The 18,135-nt window shown below is 40.1% G+C and overlaps 1 protein-coding gene across 2 annotated transcripts; it reads left to right on the forward strand.

The window, feature by feature from the left end:
• The first annotated feature begins 6,737 nt into the window (after positions 1–6,737).
• On the forward strand, positions 6,738–16,679 carry scml4 (Scm polycomb group protein like 4). 2 transcript variants are annotated; one of them, XM_030721769.1, is made up of 6 exons: positions 6,738–6,914; positions 7,724–7,926; positions 10,044–10,173; positions 12,727–12,936; positions 14,435–14,580; positions 14,953–16,679. In XM_030721769.1, exons 2-6 carry the CDS (start codon positions 7,729–7,731, stop codon positions 15,076–15,078), a joined length of 810 nt encoding a protein of 269 aa, XP_030577629.1. In that variant the 5' UTR covers positions 6,738–6,914; positions 7,724–7,728; the 3' UTR covers positions 15,079–16,679. The 2 variants fall into 2 exon arrangements, with proteins under 2 accessions (XP_030577629.1, XP_030577630.1); XM_030721770.1 differs by having other exon boundaries at positions 12,730–12,936.
• The last annotated feature ends 1,456 nt before the right edge of the window (positions 16,680–18,135 follow it).

The following is an 18,135-nucleotide window of genomic DNA, read 5'->3' on the forward strand; positions in this document are numbered from 1 at the left end:
TTTATTTACTCTCATTTCCACTCTTGCTCAGTCTAAACTGTTTCAAGCACTATTAAATGAATTTTGTTCAGATGTCATAGTACAGAGGAAGGAATCCCGATGACTTTAGAGAGCCACTAAACCCATCTTCCAGTGCCTCATCTAATTTGTTTTTCTTTGTTTATGTTCTCATCAAAAGTGTTTGACAGATACTGAAGCTGTATTAGCAAGAGCACTTGTACAAACACAGACGGCGTATCCTAATGACTTCGCTGCTTCCCTCCCTTCTTCTTACGGGGGTTGACATTTATTGTTTGGAGTGAGATATCTTGCTGTGATAGAAATGAAAATCTTCTTCTCAAAGGTGCCATCGTTGGCTCAGATTTGACTTTGTCCTCTATTTTTAGTAAAAAGCTGAAAAAAGAATGACAAGCCCATCATCCTCACCTGTACTTTGTGTTCAGTGCTTATTAGCAAATTGAAGCCCGCTATAATAGGATGTGCTAAACCTTATACTTCAGCATGTCAAGATGATTGTCGCATGAAGTCCTGTGCCTGACTATAACCTGACTATAACATGTCTGTCATTATAGATATTACAGAGGAAATGAGGGAAACATTTAAATGTAGGGAAGAAAAGAGTTTCACACGGACTTCACACAAAAATCTTTTTTTTTACTGATGCACCTTATCTTGTTTTGTTTGTCTCTGAAGGAAATTATTTTCCTCTCTGTCCTCTCCTCCCTGTTGAATCACTTGAGGATGACGATGAAGATTAATTACAATTTGTTTATTTAGCAAATGCAGTCACCTTGTAATATCTGATTCTAATTTAAATACGTTAATTTTGTCACCAGGCTTAGGATATGTATGACACTGTGACACTCCCTTCGTCTGTGTCAAATTGTATTTGCTGATAATCCACAGAGTTTGCAGTGACAAAGTCTTCATATGAGCATAAGCTGCATATAATTAATATATTTTTTGTGATTACACAGAATGCTTTAGAATGCTTGCTAAATCTCCACTGGTGGAAATCCAAATTTAGCCTTCAGGAAGGCGAAAGCAGCTAAAAATTGCAAGGATTATTTCATCTAAGCCTGACAGCGATAAATAAAACCAGGCCCTCTGGAAACTGTAAATAGTAATTAACAAACAACACAGAGAAAACAAGATCTGCTCGCAGCGTGGGGCTGATAATGTGAGCATTTCTGTTAAGTCTAAAAGTTCTCAGCTTCCCTCTTTCCCCTCATTCGCTTTTGTTCCATCCACTACAAAGAAGACTAAAGCCAAGTTAGTTCACATTAATCAGTAAATCCAGCACCCCGGAGGCCGAATTGCATTCACTTTACAGCACAAAAGACATATTGTTCCAGATACTTTTATCATTAGCTAAGCCATATTCTCCCATTAACTTCCAGTTTATTCCTTTGACCTCTGAGCGTGCACCACTATAATTACTCAACCAGCATCCCAATCAATTTCTGTGCTTCTCCTGCTCTCCCTGTCTGTTTTTTTCTTACTCTTTCAGTTTGCCTGCTTTTTTCCCATTTCCACACTAATTTTTGGGTTTAAAGGTCTGAAATTAATTTGCAGAAGACTTGATTAAAACAGAATAATGAAAAACTAAGCGTATCAGCCACTTGTACAAATTGTTTTTTTTTTTTTTTTCAAAGATAAATACATTTGTATGAAATTATTTTTGAGCATTTCCTTTCTGCCCTTCCAGTGTGATGTATTTTGCCCTTACATGGTGGACTTTGAGGGCATGAGACTGCGAGGAGGGCGGGACCTTGACCCTGACTCACACTTGGAGCTGGCCCCTTCTCCGCGCCCTGTCACCTGGCTGCCCGGTGTCCTCAGCAAAGGTGTACGTCTGCGCCTGCGTCTAGAACGACGTGACCACAGGGGGCGCAGCTGTTGGCATCTGGTTGACTTGGATGCAGAGTCAGAACCAGCTGTGCAGAGTTTGAAGAGCCAGGACACTGACACTTGCACACAAAGTACGAGTTGATTCTATACATGCTTCCCTTAGGCAGTATATTATATATAAGCAGTATATTAGAAGGCATTACATAAATTTTCATTGCCATGCAGATGATATCTATCCATGAAGCCAGATGACACACACCAATTAGGAATGTCTTAAAGACTTAAAGACCTGGATGACCTCTACTTTCCTGTTTTTAATTCAGATAACACTGAGGTCACTGCACTCAGCTCTACAAATCTTAGAAACATGGATTGCATTTATTACTTTTACACTGGGCTACTGTAATTCATTACTATCAGGTTGTTCCAAAAACTTCCTGAAAAGCCTTCAGCTGATCCAAAATGTTGCAGCAAGAGAAGGGACAGGGACTAGAAAGAGAGAGCATATTTCTCCCATATTGGCTTCTGTTCATTGGCTCCCTGTTAAATCCAGAATTGAATCCTTCCCCTCCCATACAAGGTCATTAATAATCTTAATTCTATGAGGTCTTTTATCTTAAAGACCTCATAGTACTGTGATAGTACCATATCATCCCAATAGAGCACTTCACCCTCAGCCTGCAGTCTTACTTGTGGTTCCTAGGGTATTTGAAAGTAGAATGGGAGGCAGAGCCTTCAGCTTTCACGCCCTTGTTCTGTGTAGCCAGCTCCCAGTTTGGATTTGGGAGACAGACATCCTCTCTATCTTTAAGATTAGGCTTAAAACTTTCTTTTTTGTAAACCCTAGAGATGGTTGTGGTTTCTGAAATAGACAGACCAGCCTGTCTGGCACCACCAATCACGCCACGCTCAGATCAGTGTTTATTTCGTTAACGAAATAGTTTCGCCATAATTTTCGTCGACGAAGCTTTTTTAAAAGACGAAAACGAGATGATAACTAAATAAAAACTACCTAAAATGATAAAAACGATAACGAAATTAATTGACACTTTCGTAACGAGACGAAAATGTTTAGCTGGGACGAAATCCAATCAGAACTTATTTAATTTTGTGACAGGGCGGGACAAGTTAGGAAAACATCCAATCAAACGCACAATTGCACAAATTTGCTCTAAACCCGGGAAGACCAAACAAGCCTGCGATTTGTCTTTACTTCCGATAGAAGTTATGTAAACACTGTCAGCAGGGAGAGAGAGCAGAGCTGATGTATGGACACATTTGTCCTTTGACGCTGAGACAAATAAAACGATGTGTAAACCATGTGGGGCGACTATCTCGGGTAAAAACACGACAAATCTTAAACATCTGCAAACCAGTCACCCAGATCTCCATGCAAAGGTAAGTATTTTAATGTCGTGCAGGGTAAAGCGTTTTTCCCAGTTTAGCGTTTGTGTTTAGAGGAAATCTCCACACCGCGGTGGATTAGCTTTTCCTAATCTTAGTCCTGAACACTGCCCTGTACCTTTCAGAGCGTGTCCTGCTGTAAAACGCTCGTATTACCTCAGTAAGGTGGTGTTAATGATCAGGTGTGTGGGAAGCAGTTGAAATGTTAATGCTAATATTATTAATAATATTGCATAACTTTAAAAAAATGTTTAATTTTGTGTAAGTGTGTATAATGACTAATTCAAGGGAACTGAAGAAAAAGCATTTACATTTTACACCCTTTTATATTTTAGTCGACTAAATCAACCGTAGATTTAGTCGACTATATTCTTACGATAATTTCGTCGACTAAAACTAGACTAAAACTATTCAGATGACTAAATTATGACTAAAACTAAATCAAAATTTGCTGTCAAAATTAACACTGGTTCAGATGCACTTAAATCATCTTTCTTACCCATTGTGATGTACTGTTTGAGGCTGGCTTGACCTTAATCTTGATCTTGACCTACATGCTGAAAGGCACTGAATTACTACCATGTGATTTGCTGATTAAATATTTGCAGTAACAAACAGGTGAAAAGGTGTACCTAATAAAGTGGATGGTGAGTGTATATGGAAGATCAATACGGTCAATAAATAAGTGGGGGGGGGGGGGTATTAAAATTCTAACAATACAGCAAAAATAATGTGAAAACTCAGATATTATTCATAAAATGCAGAACAGATTAGAAATGCATTTTTTGATCTTTGCACAATGAAGCAGAAACGAAGCAGAACTGCATTTGAAAAAGTTTGGAAAAATGCATACAGTAGGAAGGAAAATGGAAAGGCATTACTAAATAAAATAAAGTCCATATATTTCATATTTTATGAATAACTGAATAGCTACAATTATTTTTGAGGCATTTAATGACATATTAATTAATTTATGGGGTCATGGCAGCTTAGGTCATCCATAAACCACAGCTACCTGTGAAGCCTTATTTTAAACATCGGACCTGCACATAGATGTGTGTGTACAGGTGTGAGTCTGAGTCTGTGGAAGAGCACTTTCAAGTAGTCCTGGATGTGATTTATCAAATTGTCATTTTCTTTCCCTCCTTTAACCCATAGCTGGTGAAAAGAGCAACCCCCCCCCCCCCCCCTTTTTTTTTTCTTCCTGAAGTGTGCTGTGTAGTTAGAGGGCTCAGCGGAGATAAGGAGGGGCAGTGTGCTTGTGTGAGACAGAGTGGGAGAGCTCGCCTATTTAATACACACATTGTTGTTTATGCTTTTATTTATTCCCACCTTATCACATGACGCTAGAGCAGAATCCGATTTCACCGTCTGTTACCATGGTGACGCCCTGCCTGAGCTGTAAATAAATTCAAAGGGGGGTGGGGGGGTGTTATATTGTTACATTGATTAGAACACACACACACACACACACTAATCTATTCTGCTGCCAAGCAAGGGTATGTTGTCTAAATGCAGTTATTATATGCATGCATTTAGGTGTGTTTGTGAGAGAGTGTGTGTGTTTGTGCACATATGTGTATGTGTGACTGTTTAGACACACATACTGATTAGACTGTTTGTTTATATGTGTGTAGGTGTGCAGTTTAGTGAGGCATTACTATAACTCACTTTATTGCAGTATCCCCTCTGCGTAAGTGAAAGCAGATACGAGCCTGCATCCCCTGAAGCCAGTGATTATGTTATGTTAATCATTGCTGATCGCTGCTGCATGACTGTGTCTGTAACACTGGACTCCAACAGCTTTCAGACGCCTCCCTCTAATGTTTGACTTCCGATATCCCTAAGCAGGAAAATAAAGTCATATGTAGGGGTTCACTGAGTGCGTAATTGCTTTATTAGCCATAAACAAATTAGGCTGGGACCCCAAATGTGTTGGGGTTTTTTTTTTTTTTTTTTTTGGGGGGGGGGGGGGGGGGGGTCCCCATGCAATGGTGGAAGTCCTTTTGCTTGCCTGCAAAAACTGGCACTGTCTCATATTGACTCAGTGAGTGTTAATGGGCTCCCCCACCTCATATCCAATTCTTTTTTAAGTAAAAGATGATTATCTGTTCTGTCTCAGTCTGTAATGTGATGCGCTGTAATGAGACAGGACTGATTGAGGAGGGACATCAGGATTAATCTCACAGCCTAATTACTTTTTTGATTTATGGCTCTCAGTTCTGCACACGCAGGCCTCCTACCATTACAGTTAGCGGATGTGAATGTGTTCAGTGTTACAGAGCATTTGTCCTGACCTTGCTGTTTATTGTAGTTTTTTTTTTTATTATTGCACATGGCCTTCACCTAATGAAACCACTCGGTTTGTCTGGCCCATCATATTCAGTGTTCAAACAGCCTGTGAGCGATCGCTTTACAGCCGACTCTTGACAAATCTCTTTACACGCTCACAGAGGCCACGGATGTGGGCAAGGGTGCGCCAGGGTTTGATCCTCCTTTTTGAAAGGTTAACCTGATTTTGATTGAGTGTTAAAACCCCACAAATACGGCTTTGAATGGGAACCAGCATTACAACTGGGGCGTAACTAATCGATATGCAGTGAGGGGAAAAGCCTGAACTGTACACCTGTAACCTTTAAGAGCAAATAAGCACTCCTGAGCCTGCTTTTTTTTAAATTCTTTTTTACTTTTCAAAGCACAGACAGCCACGCCTTTGGCTGGTCTTTTTACTTTCCATATTTGTTTGTCTTTTTCATTATAGATAACACAAAAACTGCATTACCTTAGCTGACACAGAAGCAAAAGAAGACTCTAAATGAAAGGAAGAGAGTGATTTTTGACAGCAGTGTGATCTTTTATCACAACCCAACGGGCTGCGGGGCTTCTGCTGTAACCGTTTGATGTTTACAGGAAAATTGATCTCTTTACCTTAAAGCCAGTCTGCATAGGAAACCTTCACGGATTCAAGAATAATTGGGAAAATGTAAGATATTCCAGTATTTGGTCTGCGCTCTTTAAGAAAACATGCTTCCTGTGCAGAAATTTCTTCAAAAAATGAGCACACATTACTGTGTGTAACCTATACGCTTGTAGCACAAAACAGTGCACAGCTTGAATCCCTTGTCGCCTGCTCTAAGCCTTTTTTTTTTTTTTTTTTTTGAAGAACCCTGAGATGCAGCAAGTGTAATTACATTACTGTCCCACACAGACACACACACACACACACACACACAGACACACACACACACACACACACACACACACACACACACACACACACACACACACACACACAGACACACACACACACACACACACACAGACAACGCTTTGAGCTCAGCACGTCTGCCGGCTGCCGCGGGATGTTAGAGGCGTGTTGCTATGGTGACTGAAAGGGGACACACAGGAAGGGGGTTAGGGTAGAAGAGATGGGGAGGAGGGGGTTGTGTCAGAGATTGAGGAAGAGAGAGAGAGAGAGAGAGAGAGAGGCACGCGGAGTTGCCGGTGTCTTGACAGTCAGTGTGTGGCAGCGGAGAACAGTAGTGGCAGACTGCTGGAGCAAGCAAGATCTATCAGAGAGAGGGGGGGGGGACATCCACAAATCTGCCGCTGAGGTGAGGCATCACAGAGACGGCAATTAGCAGACAGCTGCGTGCATGGTAAGTAACGCGCAGAAGGATTTGCGGTCATTTTGAAGCTTTTTCTGTGTGAGGGGAGGAAAAAAGAGAGAAAGAGGATGGAAGGCATCATACATATTCACGTGGTCTGTCTGCCTCTGTTCCTGTTTTTTCGCTTTCTGCACTGGCAAATACTTTGTTGACTGTTGTGTGTCTGCGCTGGAGTCAAGTTACATCAGTGTGTTATTTAGCCTTACAGAAATGAAAGAATAAATATGACCAGCTAATGGGTGGAACACCTCTGAGAAGCGTAGCACAGCACTTCATATTCAAAAGCAAAGTCAGTTAAAGGATTGCGTTGCAGGAATGGGAAAAAAAAAATGGATTGACTGATTGAGGTAGACTCAGTGTGGATGAATGGCACTGAATCAAACACTTGAAAGTACTGCTCTGTGTGTGTGTGTGTGTTTGTGTGTGTGTGTGCGCGCACGCGCGCGTGTGTGTGACAGTGCACTTCATTGATTGTTTTATATTGTGTGTGGGTGTTGTGGGTTTCATTTCCTCTGTTTGTGTGTCTGTGTGCTTGTGGGGCTTTGTCTCTCTCTCTCTCTTAGTGCAGTAATGATATTTATTGCAATCTTTGCAGCTGGAGGGGGGAGGGGTAGAGGGAAGTACAAAGCTTTATGTGGCTTTGTTTCTACTACTTCCTATATTTTCGGGGGGGGGGTTATAAGTGAGTCTCACATGTGCCTCTGAGTTTCCACCGTGATTTGCAGCTGAGCAGCGCTGCACGCTTTTAAAGCCGCCATTTCCTGCTTTCACTTTAGGTTTAATAATCTCTCATCTCTCAGGTCTGATGAGCACCTTGTCCGCCAGCTCGGAGATGCAGACTTCCACTCTCGACCCCCAGTTCATAGCGGGGCCTCAAGGTAAGGTGCCTGGCAGGAAGAGAGGACGCCCTCCTGTCCGTAAGCTGGAGTTCCAGAGTCACTATGTTGAAACTCTGTCGCCCCTTAAGGTCCCGAAGAAAAGAGGCAGGAAACCTGGCTTTAAGGTCAGTCGTTTAATTTTCAGTTTAATCATGTGAATGGCCATTTCTTTGACATAAGAATTAAACAGTGTCTACAGAGCAGCACAGCTGTCTTTGTTGATGCAGGATATGGTCATATACAGCTCTGAGTGTAGGTCATCTGTGTTTTGACACTGCTCAGTTACTGTTTTTACCTTGTGGTTATATGTGCAAACCACATCCCTCACAACAAGAGAAAAATGCTTTTATTGCATTTTTTTGCTTGGCGTGCTCCTTAGTAGGCAACCTGTCGAGTCTTCCTGTAAACAAACAAAGTTTTCGTGTTGTCATGTGGTGTTTCCATTTCTTTGCATGCCTAAAGCATTTTCTTCCTTTTAAGATATACACAGAACCTAGTTTTCCATCTTTCTTTCTTTTTTCCTTTTTTCTTTTGCTCATATGTTTACATGTTTGATTGCTTGCTGCTGTTATCACAAGTCTTGAGCCGCCACTCATTTCTTTAAAATTTGCTACCAACATATAAAGCTATTAGCTGAATACTTGGTGCATCTTGGCATGGTACACAGTATGTCCTTTGAGGAATTTGAGGAAACTGGACAAGTGGAGGGCAAAGGAAGCAGCGGCAGGCCCAAAAAACTATCTATAGCAGCTGAACAGCATCTGAAAGTCATGTCCTTAAGAAATAGGAAAAAATCCAGCAAAGACCTGACACAGGACCAGAGAGATGCATCTGGCTCTTGAGTTCATACATCTACTGCTCACTAAGGTCTCATTAGAAATGGTCTTTGTGAAAGGGCGGCTGCCAAGGAGCCATTCTTAAGGAAGGGAAACAGAAAGAAAAGGCTGAGTTATGCCTGCTGCCACTAGTGGCAGCAGGTCTGATGGAGAGATTAATCCAAATATCTTGATTTTCAGCATGACAATGATCCCAAAACACACTGCCAATGCAGTAAAAGCATACCTGGACAGAAAAAACACACAGTGGAATACTATCAGTCATGGACTGGCCTCCCCAGAGCCCAGACCTCAACATTATTGAAGCAGTGTGGGATCATCTTGACAGAGAACAGAACAAAAAGCAGCCAACATCCAAAGAAGAGCTTTGAATGTCCTTCCAGAAGCCTGGAGAACTATTCCTGAAGACTAGTTAAAGACATGACAAGAAAGCTGCCTCAGAGAGTTCAGGCTGGGTTGAAGAATAAAGGTGGTCACACCAAATATTGATGCTCAAGCTTGCTAGAATAGTACAAACTCTGTTTTTGCCTTATATACTATATTTCCATGTATGTTTGCACAAATTTCAATAAATCGCTGCACCTAGTTCTCCTTTTCCTGGCTCAAGACTTTTGTGCGGTGCTGTATATTGTAGTGTACGAATCACTGGCATAGCTTAAAACTCTTAGTATAAATGGTCGTCTCATGCACATCCTAACAGTACTGCATGAGATTCAAATCAGTGACGGGTTCAACAAAGCATTACTACATGGTACCACTGATAAGAAAATAATAGTATAGCATGAACTAGTTAGAGTTTCTCTTAATGTGTTGTTACTATCACTCATACTGGTCCTGAGTTAAAATTTAGGTATTGTTTGTAGTGGTATAAATATTTGCATTAGCAATATTACAGGTAGATTACTGAGAGATTATGGTTCGATATTTGTAGCAGAATTAATTATCTAATTATTGGTGAAATTTATGTAATTAGTGGTACAGTAAGTGCAATGCTTGCTTTATTCCTACAGTCTAGTGAAAGCCACTGCAGGCTTTACATCTTAGGTGTATTGATATGACCACCCCATGCTCATGAATAACATCTTGAGGGAATTTATTAAAATTTTGCATAAACATTGACCATGCATAAAAATCAAATTTGGTCAAGTCAAAGTTCAAGTTCACTGTTACCTCAAAAAACGTGCCATAAACTGAGAGTTTCCATTCAATTAAAAAAAAATTGAAAAAGGATAAAATGATGAAGTGATATTTTATATATATATATATATATATATATATATATATATATAAAAAGAGATCATTTGGTTTCTTGAACATAACAGCTAAGAAATTTGTATTCACCTGTGTTGTTTTTAAGCATTCAGGACCTCTCTAATTAGTGAGTGCATGTGTATGTGCTCCTATAGTTGAAGCCCAGAATGGTGATGTCCCCTCTAGCCAACTCTCCTCCCAGCAGCACACCAGAGCCAGAGATGGGCTCCATCCCACAGGACGCTGCTATCGTCCCCCATTCGGCCACCCCACAGGTCCTGACAGGTAACAAGACACAAAGACACACACAGCGATCTAACCTTTCTCAGCTTTTCTGTAAAGTAGCCTGGTCATTAATGATAACCATATAGTAGAGAAACAGGAAAACCAGAAGCAAAATGCTGTTATAGAAGCAAGAGGTTAATGGAGGTTATATTTAAAAGCATTTTATTAGTCATGAGACCTGGTGAAGATAAATAGAAAATAGGTGGTTTTAATAATTTGATTCTCATTATGCACTTAATGGTTGAGGTGGCGGTGTGACTTTGTGCCCTCCCTTCTTCTCTCTTTTTTTTGTTTGATTCTCTTATTATGTTCCATCCCCCCATGTTTCCCTGCTCTGACTTTGACTTTAATTCAGGGCTATAATAACATGCTTCTGTCTGCCTTTCAGAGTGATGTCTCTCTTTTTTGTTCTCTAAATACACCAATGACTGGTTGTCTTGTTTCCCTGCAAAACAGTCTCTAGTTTATGTCTTATGTTACTGCATACCACAAGTATCTGTGGATTAATTGTGCATGTTTACATCCTTTAAGATAAAGAGTGCACACATTCAAACACAGCCCAGTCACACATTTTGTTTTCCCTTTCAGTCTTCCAAGCCTTCTTCCCTTTCTTGCTTAAGCTCTGAAGAAAATAAGATCAAATTATTTTATAGAAAAACAAAATTCATACAACCATCTTTTCTTTCTTTCTTTCAAATCTTTCCCACCCTGAAGATTTCTCCTGCTCTGAAAAAAAGCAAATATTTAAAGGCTGCCTTAAGTGTGTTTGAGGTTGGAGGGGGAATCTCATGTGTCAAGGACCAGCAGTTTGCTCTTTGTTCGTGCAAATCATGAAAAGTGTTTGATGTCAGACTGTAGACGTACAGAAGGAGCGCACATGCGCATATGCAGGCAGACAAAAATCAGTGTGATCCCTGTGGTGCCACCCAGACAGACATGGAAACGTTTTTTTTCTCCAGTGGGATGGAAAAGCATTTCAGGAGAGTCCAGGAGAGACTCAATTTGCTATATTTATTTTTTAACTTGTAGTATGTGGTGCTGTCATATTTGATATGTTGCATGATGCAAAGCTCAAAGAAGGCTTTTTAGCAGTTGCAGTAAACTCTTACTCTTACAGATATACAGTAGCAGAGACCATTTTTATATTTGATGCCTTCAGATTTGCATATGCTGATCTTAATCATAATTGATTTGTCAGAACGCAATAGCAATACATTTAACCTACAGTAGTTTAGTAGCATATTTCCATGTTATACATCTGTCATTAGGAAAATCTGTATCTTCCTGGCTGTGACTTAACTAGCGAGCATTTACATTACTGACAAGCTGAAAAACTGACACAAAGGGGGCAGACTCTGAGGAATCACTGACTATCTTTCATCTGTTTCAGATCCATATAGTTAAGGGCCGCAGGGGCTTTAATGCAGCTTACCTAAAGATGAGCTTGCATTTATTATACCGTTCTCTCTTTATTATTCTAGTCTTTGTAAAGGAAGCTGTTTAATATTCCAACCCAAAGGCTTCATGGCCTGAAAGCAAAATAAAATATTTTTCCGACTCATTGGAAATTTCATATGGCTATCCAAAGTACAGTCCTCCTGATTTTTGTATCTATTGCCCAGTTTGAACACTATAGCCACACGAGCTGCTTTTTAGCTCCGCTGGCGAGCTGACCTGATACTGGACCGGCCGGCGTCCATCCATCCGTCAACTGTTTACTAAATTTGCTACTCCTCTGGCATTTATATTTGAAATCTAAAACTAGGCACAAATGCTTTTTTGGGTAAGGCGCTACAAAATAGGGGAGACACATTTTCTATGTTTTAAATATTTAAAAATAAATTATTGAAATTTTCCAGAAATACTGTACATCGATGTTCACCTTTAATCCCTACTCCTCCCTTATTCCTAGTCCGACACCTTTGAAAATTGGCATGAGTATTCATTAAGCAAAGGTCTGCAGAATGATCCAGATAGATTTTCAATTTTTTTGTTCTTTTTGCTCTTTTTTTTTTTTTTATAAATTTTCTAATACTTTCTAATAATACAGAAATACTGTACACATCGTCTTATTCTTCTCAAAGTTGTCTTGAATATTCATTGGGCAATGAATGAAAGTACTGAAAAGGCAAAAGAATTTTGTTTTTTTTGCCTTTTCACAAATTTTCAAAATTAAAAATAAAATACTGTAATTAAAAACAGTTATTGTCAATCGCAACTCCTGCCTTATTTAGATGTTAGATTCAACTCATTGTCACTGTGCACACAAGGCACACAATGAAATGATCGTTCCAGATCACTCATCTAGAGACAAGCATCTGCGGTCATGTAGCCAGAGACAGGCACTACCGTTAGGCAATGTGGTTTAAGTGTCTTGCCCAATGACACAATGCAGTGCAAGGACAGGGGCTCGAACCAGCAACCTACCGGCTGCAAGGCGAGCGCCTACCGACTGCACCACTGCCACAAGTTTTTTTTTTCTTTCCAAAATCCCCAACATTTTCTACTTGGGTTTGGCTTTAAAGATGCCACTTCCTGTACTTCCTTCCCCAGCAGAGACGCCATTGGCTGATGATTTTATATGTGACCCACCGGTGGACTCGAGGCGCTATGCTATAGATCCCAGTGACTCTGCATTCAGCGTCACATCACAGTATCAGACTAAGCAGTCCTACAGTTACCGTGGCAGCAGTTGCTCTACTACAGCAGGCATGTGCAGACAAGCGTCAAGCCCAGGAAGTCATCAGGAAGGAAACAGAAATGGTGAGGCTATATATTATTTTCAGATGCACTTCTATACAGATTACCTGCACCATCAGTATTGGTTTATACATATAACTTTCTCTTATACACATCTTTAAAGATGGCCAGATCACGAATCATCCATCAGTTCTTTGCATTTATTTTTTTCAGATGCATTACTTTAACATGTGTCGCCATCTTTAGTTGTGTTACTATAATAAAAGCATCTGTGCTATAGGTGGTTTGAGATTGGTGATCTCATATAGTTTCATCATAGATCTGCCCAAGTTAAAGCCCAGTCAGTCAGGTGTCCTGAGCTTTTAGTGTGAGAAACTCTGGACTTATTTACCTTGAATATAATTCTGACAAGGCATAAGTAGCAATGCACTATATTACCAAAAGTATTCACTCGCTCATCTAAATCATTGCATTGTGCCAAATGTAAAGTTTGGTGGAGGGGGGGATTATAGTGTGGGGTTGTTTTTCAGGAGTTGGGCTCAGTCCCTTAGTTCCAGTGAAAGGAGCATACCAAATAATTTTGGACAATTTCATGCTCCCAACTTTGTGGGAACAGTTTGGGGATGGCCACTTCCTGCTACAACATGATTGCGTACTAGTGCACAAAGCAAAGTCCATAAAAACATGGATGAGCAAGTTTGATGTGGAAGAACTTGACTGGCCTGCACAGAGAACCTGATAGAACACCTTTGGGATGAATTAGAGCCAGACTTTCTCATCCAACATCATGTCTGACTTCACAAATGTGCTTCTGGAAGAATGATCAAAAATTCCCATAAACACACTCCTAAACATTGTGGAAAGACTTACCAGAAGAGCTGAAGCTGTTATAGCTGCAACGGGTGGGCCAACATCACATTAAACCCTCTGGATTAAGAATGGGATTTCACTCAAGTTTATATGCGTGTGAAGGCAGACGAGCGAATACTTTTGTCAATATATTGTACATGGTAACATGGCCTAAATTCAGTGTGATTGCAGGGTAACCTTATGGTGACAGGAATATTCCAGTTACCACTAAAAACTGTAAAGTATCATTTTTAGCTCGGCTGTTTTGAAGAAAAAGTCGAGGTGTTGTCACAGCCTTGGCGTCAGCGTCGTCTGTTCCACAAAAACTTTAACGTTGGCCATAACTTGAGAACAGTGTGATCTAGAACGTTCAAAATCACACCACAGATGCATAAACTAAAAATCTCGGATGAGTTCAAATCTTGGTGACCTTGACCTAAAGGTAAAGGTCAGAGGTCAAGTTTTCTGAAAATCTTATGAATGCTTTAACTCTAGAGGATGTGACTCTAGGTTGTTCAAATTCACTCCATTGAGGCATACTGTTCAAGCTAGACCCATTAAACTTCACTGACTTTACTATAACAGCACTTTGACTAGTCTGAGTCTATAAACTATGTGCTAAGGTCTTTTCAGAGGACATTACAAGACTGTTAACTTTTTGTTCCTATTTGAGTGTAAAAATTCACTCTCCCTGTCCTCTTGTGCTCCCTAGCCTACAGCCCGATGTCAGACCCTGGAGAGTGCAAGCGTCCTGTTGGTAAGGACCCTTCCAGCTGGGGTGTAGAGGATGTGGTTTGGTTCATTAAAGATGCTGATCCCCAAGCTCTGGGACCCCATGCTGAAGCATTCAGGAAGCACGTAAGTCCGGATCACTTAATACTGTGGTTTGTACTATAACTTAAATACTACATGCATGCACTGGGGCATTAGGCAGACCGCCTCGTGCAAGAGGTAGGTTATGTGTTCTATTTAAAAAAAAATCTGTTATATGACAGTTGTAGCTCAATTTATCCATCACCCAGTGCCCCGTGGTCCTGAATGTAAATGAGCAGCGATGGAAACTACATGAATATTATTAAAGAATTTTTAAAGCACAGGGAGGTCTATCCCCAAGCCTTTTAAATAAGTCACTGTGCTGCCTCCATTTCTCACTCAAGACTGGGATGGAATATTTAAAGCAACCTGAAATTTTTTTTTGTTACTTTACAACTTTATCTTCCTGTATTTCAGGAAATAGATGGAGATGCCCTACTGCTACTGAAAAGTGAGATGATGATGAAGTATCTGGGATTGAAGCTGGGACCAGCGCTCAAACTGTGTTACCACATCGACAGGCTCAAACAGAGTCGGCTGTGAAGTGACGCGGAGGAGCCGATCACCTCATTAACTTTTAAGAGCAATGAATCAGCGCTGATTCTCTAAACCTTTCTAAATCATCAGCAATACATCGTGAACATTTGATCCAAATCTATGCTGGCTTTTACTACATTTACACCGCACTTGTGTCCATACAAGTTAGGGCTTTTAACAGCTGACACAGTTATTTCACTTTTGTCTTTGTTTACTTTATACCTGAACTGCTTTAGAATGTAAATAATTTGGTGCCAAACAGATGGCAGCTACGGTATATTGAAATACTACTTGTAATAAGAGTTTCTGAGCTTCGCCAGCGTTAATTTTGCGCAGATCACAATCGCTGGACGCTGTATTATATCTTAACAAACTTCTAGGGTGCTTTACCTCAATATCACATTTAAACTTTACAAAGTCTTGCTGCTGGACTTTTAAGGTAGTCCCTTTTATTCTCACTTGGTCAGTTTACCCAGGTTGAAGTTGTTGACATGAACTGTAACTAATAACTGAACTCAAACTCTTCACTAAGCTGATTTGGAAGTGCGTTCCAAGATCATCTAAAACAATACAGCACTGTTACTGAGCCATTTGGGGGCGCATCTCTCAAGCCTCTCTGAACTTTAAATACGTATGAGTTGGCCAAGCAAAATGGCTTATATGCTAGACTGTCACTGACTTGACATGCAATGTGAAATATGTGATAAAGCTCATATTTGAGAAAAGTAAAAAAGAAAGAAAGAAGCGATTTGTTAACACGGAACATTTTGGCCACAAACCACACCACAGCTCGAGCGGATTTTTCACCAATCGTAGATGCCTGCAGTCGCACAGCGCTCATAATGACAGGAAGGAAAGAAGGCTTTGAAGAAGTGTTTTTTTTTCCCCCCACTTGGGGTTGCAAAGTAGCATGAGACAGAGCAAATTTGATCAAACTCACATGACTAGGTGCTCATCGGAACAGTTACTACCACTGCAGTCACTACACTTTACAATATTTCTACTCACAAACTTCACCTCTGTGACTTCCTTCAGGTTACTTTCTTCTCATACGATACCTCTTCAGTCACTTTGAATACAAATGCGTTTGAGTCATAATGAAGCAGTATTTCATCCTTGAACTGTAAAAACTGAAACTGCTCTATGGAAAATGTCTTTGAGCATTAACATTTTTTTTTTAAACATCAGGATCAGGGCTGTGCAGCCACCAAATACAGTTTTGTTATATAACGTTGTACAAAAAGCAGTCATACACACGTCTGTCAAACTTGGTTAAACAGTTTTTTTTTTTTTTTTTTTTTATGTGTACAGTATTTACTTTCATCTTTTTCTTTAATGCTTTAAATTTGTTTGTACACCGCAGACTGATTCGGATGTGTGTATTTTATGAGTTTTACTTACCAGTTTCACTTTATTAAAGTTGATTTTAAAGGTGTGCAAAAAAATGAACACAAATGTGTAGCACATGAGCGTTTTTAACAAACGGAAGAATCTCTGGATGTTGTCCATTTTTGAGTTAGTGGCCTATGTTAAATAAATTTTGATGTTCTTTACTGTTTGATACTTACTTCACACACACAAAAAAAATAAACTTGGTTTAATTTTAATCCTGTCTTTGATTTAATTGGATGATGTACCATTACTCAACATAAAGGGTGAAAGTAAGACAGACGAGACCGGCTGTATCATAGTCAGAAATTCAGAATGCGTGTATAGGAAATGAATACAGTGACAGTAATAATGCCATCACTCTATTTCATTGAATTTCTTCTTTTTCTGGGCAGACTAATTGGTCTAGAACTATAAATGTACAAAAGTTTACAAAAAGCACAATCACAGGATGATTTACTATATTGTCATATGTCTATATGGATGAAAGTACTGAACCCCCGACATATTACACCTTGGCTCAGCCATGGAAACCCACGCCATGCAGTTTGTGTTGCACCATTTTTGTGTTGGTAGCAAAGGAGGTTTGAAACTCACAACAGAGCATTGGTGACTTTTATACACAGTGCACCTCAGCACTCGGTGACCCCGCTCTGTAACTTTATGTGGTCTGCCACGTGGTTTGTCTGAGTAGCTGTGGTTCCTACACACTTCCATTTTACAATAATGCATATTGTTGTGTGTACAGAACTGCACTCTGCTAATCAAATTATCATGTTCACATGTGGCGGGAAGGCCTCTGGGACTAGATGCACTGGTGCGGCAGATTTTTATCCCACAGTATCATAAAACTATTAAAGTATCAAATTGCCTATTAGTATATGGAGTAAAACTTTTGACCATGATTATAGGCCTACAACAGAATGATGATTCCATCCAGATTTGCAGATAGTTTCTTAGCATATGCCAAAATATTACACAAAAAAGGTGCCATATTTTTATATTAAGGGTTCATTTGAGTTGGGTTTTAAATGTTGATATGGAAGGACATGATGAAGTGGACATAAAAACTGAAAAACCAAACAGCTAAGTATATCAGTGGCTAAAACCATCACAAAGGGTCCAATTCATAAAGCTCTGTGACAGCGAAAGATACCTCTGCACTAATAAGCCACTTTATTAGGTACACCTTGCTAGTACCAGCTTTTGCCTTCAGAACTGCCCTAATTCTTCATGGCCTAGATTCGGCAAGGTGCTGACAACATTCCTGATAGCGTTACACAGTTGCTGCAGATTTGTCAGCATCCATGATGCAAAACTCCCATTCTACCACATCCCAGAGGTGCTTTATTGGATTGAGATATGGCGACTGCAGAGGACATTGGAGTATTTGAGCATTTGAACTCATTGTCATGTTAAAGAAACCAGGCTGAGATGATTTGAGCTTTGTGACATGACCCTACCATCTGAATGTCACAGCAGAAACTGAGACTCAGACATTTTTCCAGTCTTCTGTTGTCCAATTTTGGTGAGCCCATATGAACTGTATCCTCAGTTTCCTGTTCTTAGCTGTGAGAGGAGTGGTCTTCTGGCCATTCTCCTCTGACCTCTAGCATCAACAGGGCATTTTCAACCAGAGAACTGCTGCTCACTGGATATCTCCTGTATCAGACC

Source organism: Archocentrus centrarchus, chromosome 24 (assembly GCF_007364275.1).
Source record: "Archocentrus centrarchus isolate MPI-CPG fArcCen1 chromosome 24, fArcCen1, whole genome shotgun sequence".
Lineage (NCBI taxonomy): Eukaryota > Metazoa > Chordata > Actinopteri > Cichliformes > Cichlidae > Archocentrus > Archocentrus centrarchus.

What these genes read in the sequence shown, in the direction of transcription:
- scml4 (XM_030721769.1), top strand. Translation starts at nt 7,729, where the DNA reads ATGAGCACCTTGTCCGCCAGCTCGGAGATGCAGACTTCCACTCTCGAC. An exon ending in CACCCCACAGGTCCTGACAG is followed by an intron (nt 10,174 to 12,726) that starts GTAACAAGACAC and finishes TTCCTTCCCCAG; the next exon opens with CAGAGACGCCATTGGCTGAT. An exon ending in CTGAAGCATTCAGGAAGCAC is followed by an intron (nt 14,581 to 14,952) that starts GTAAGTCCGGAT and finishes CCTGTATTTCAG; the next exon opens with GAAATAGATGGAGATGCCCT.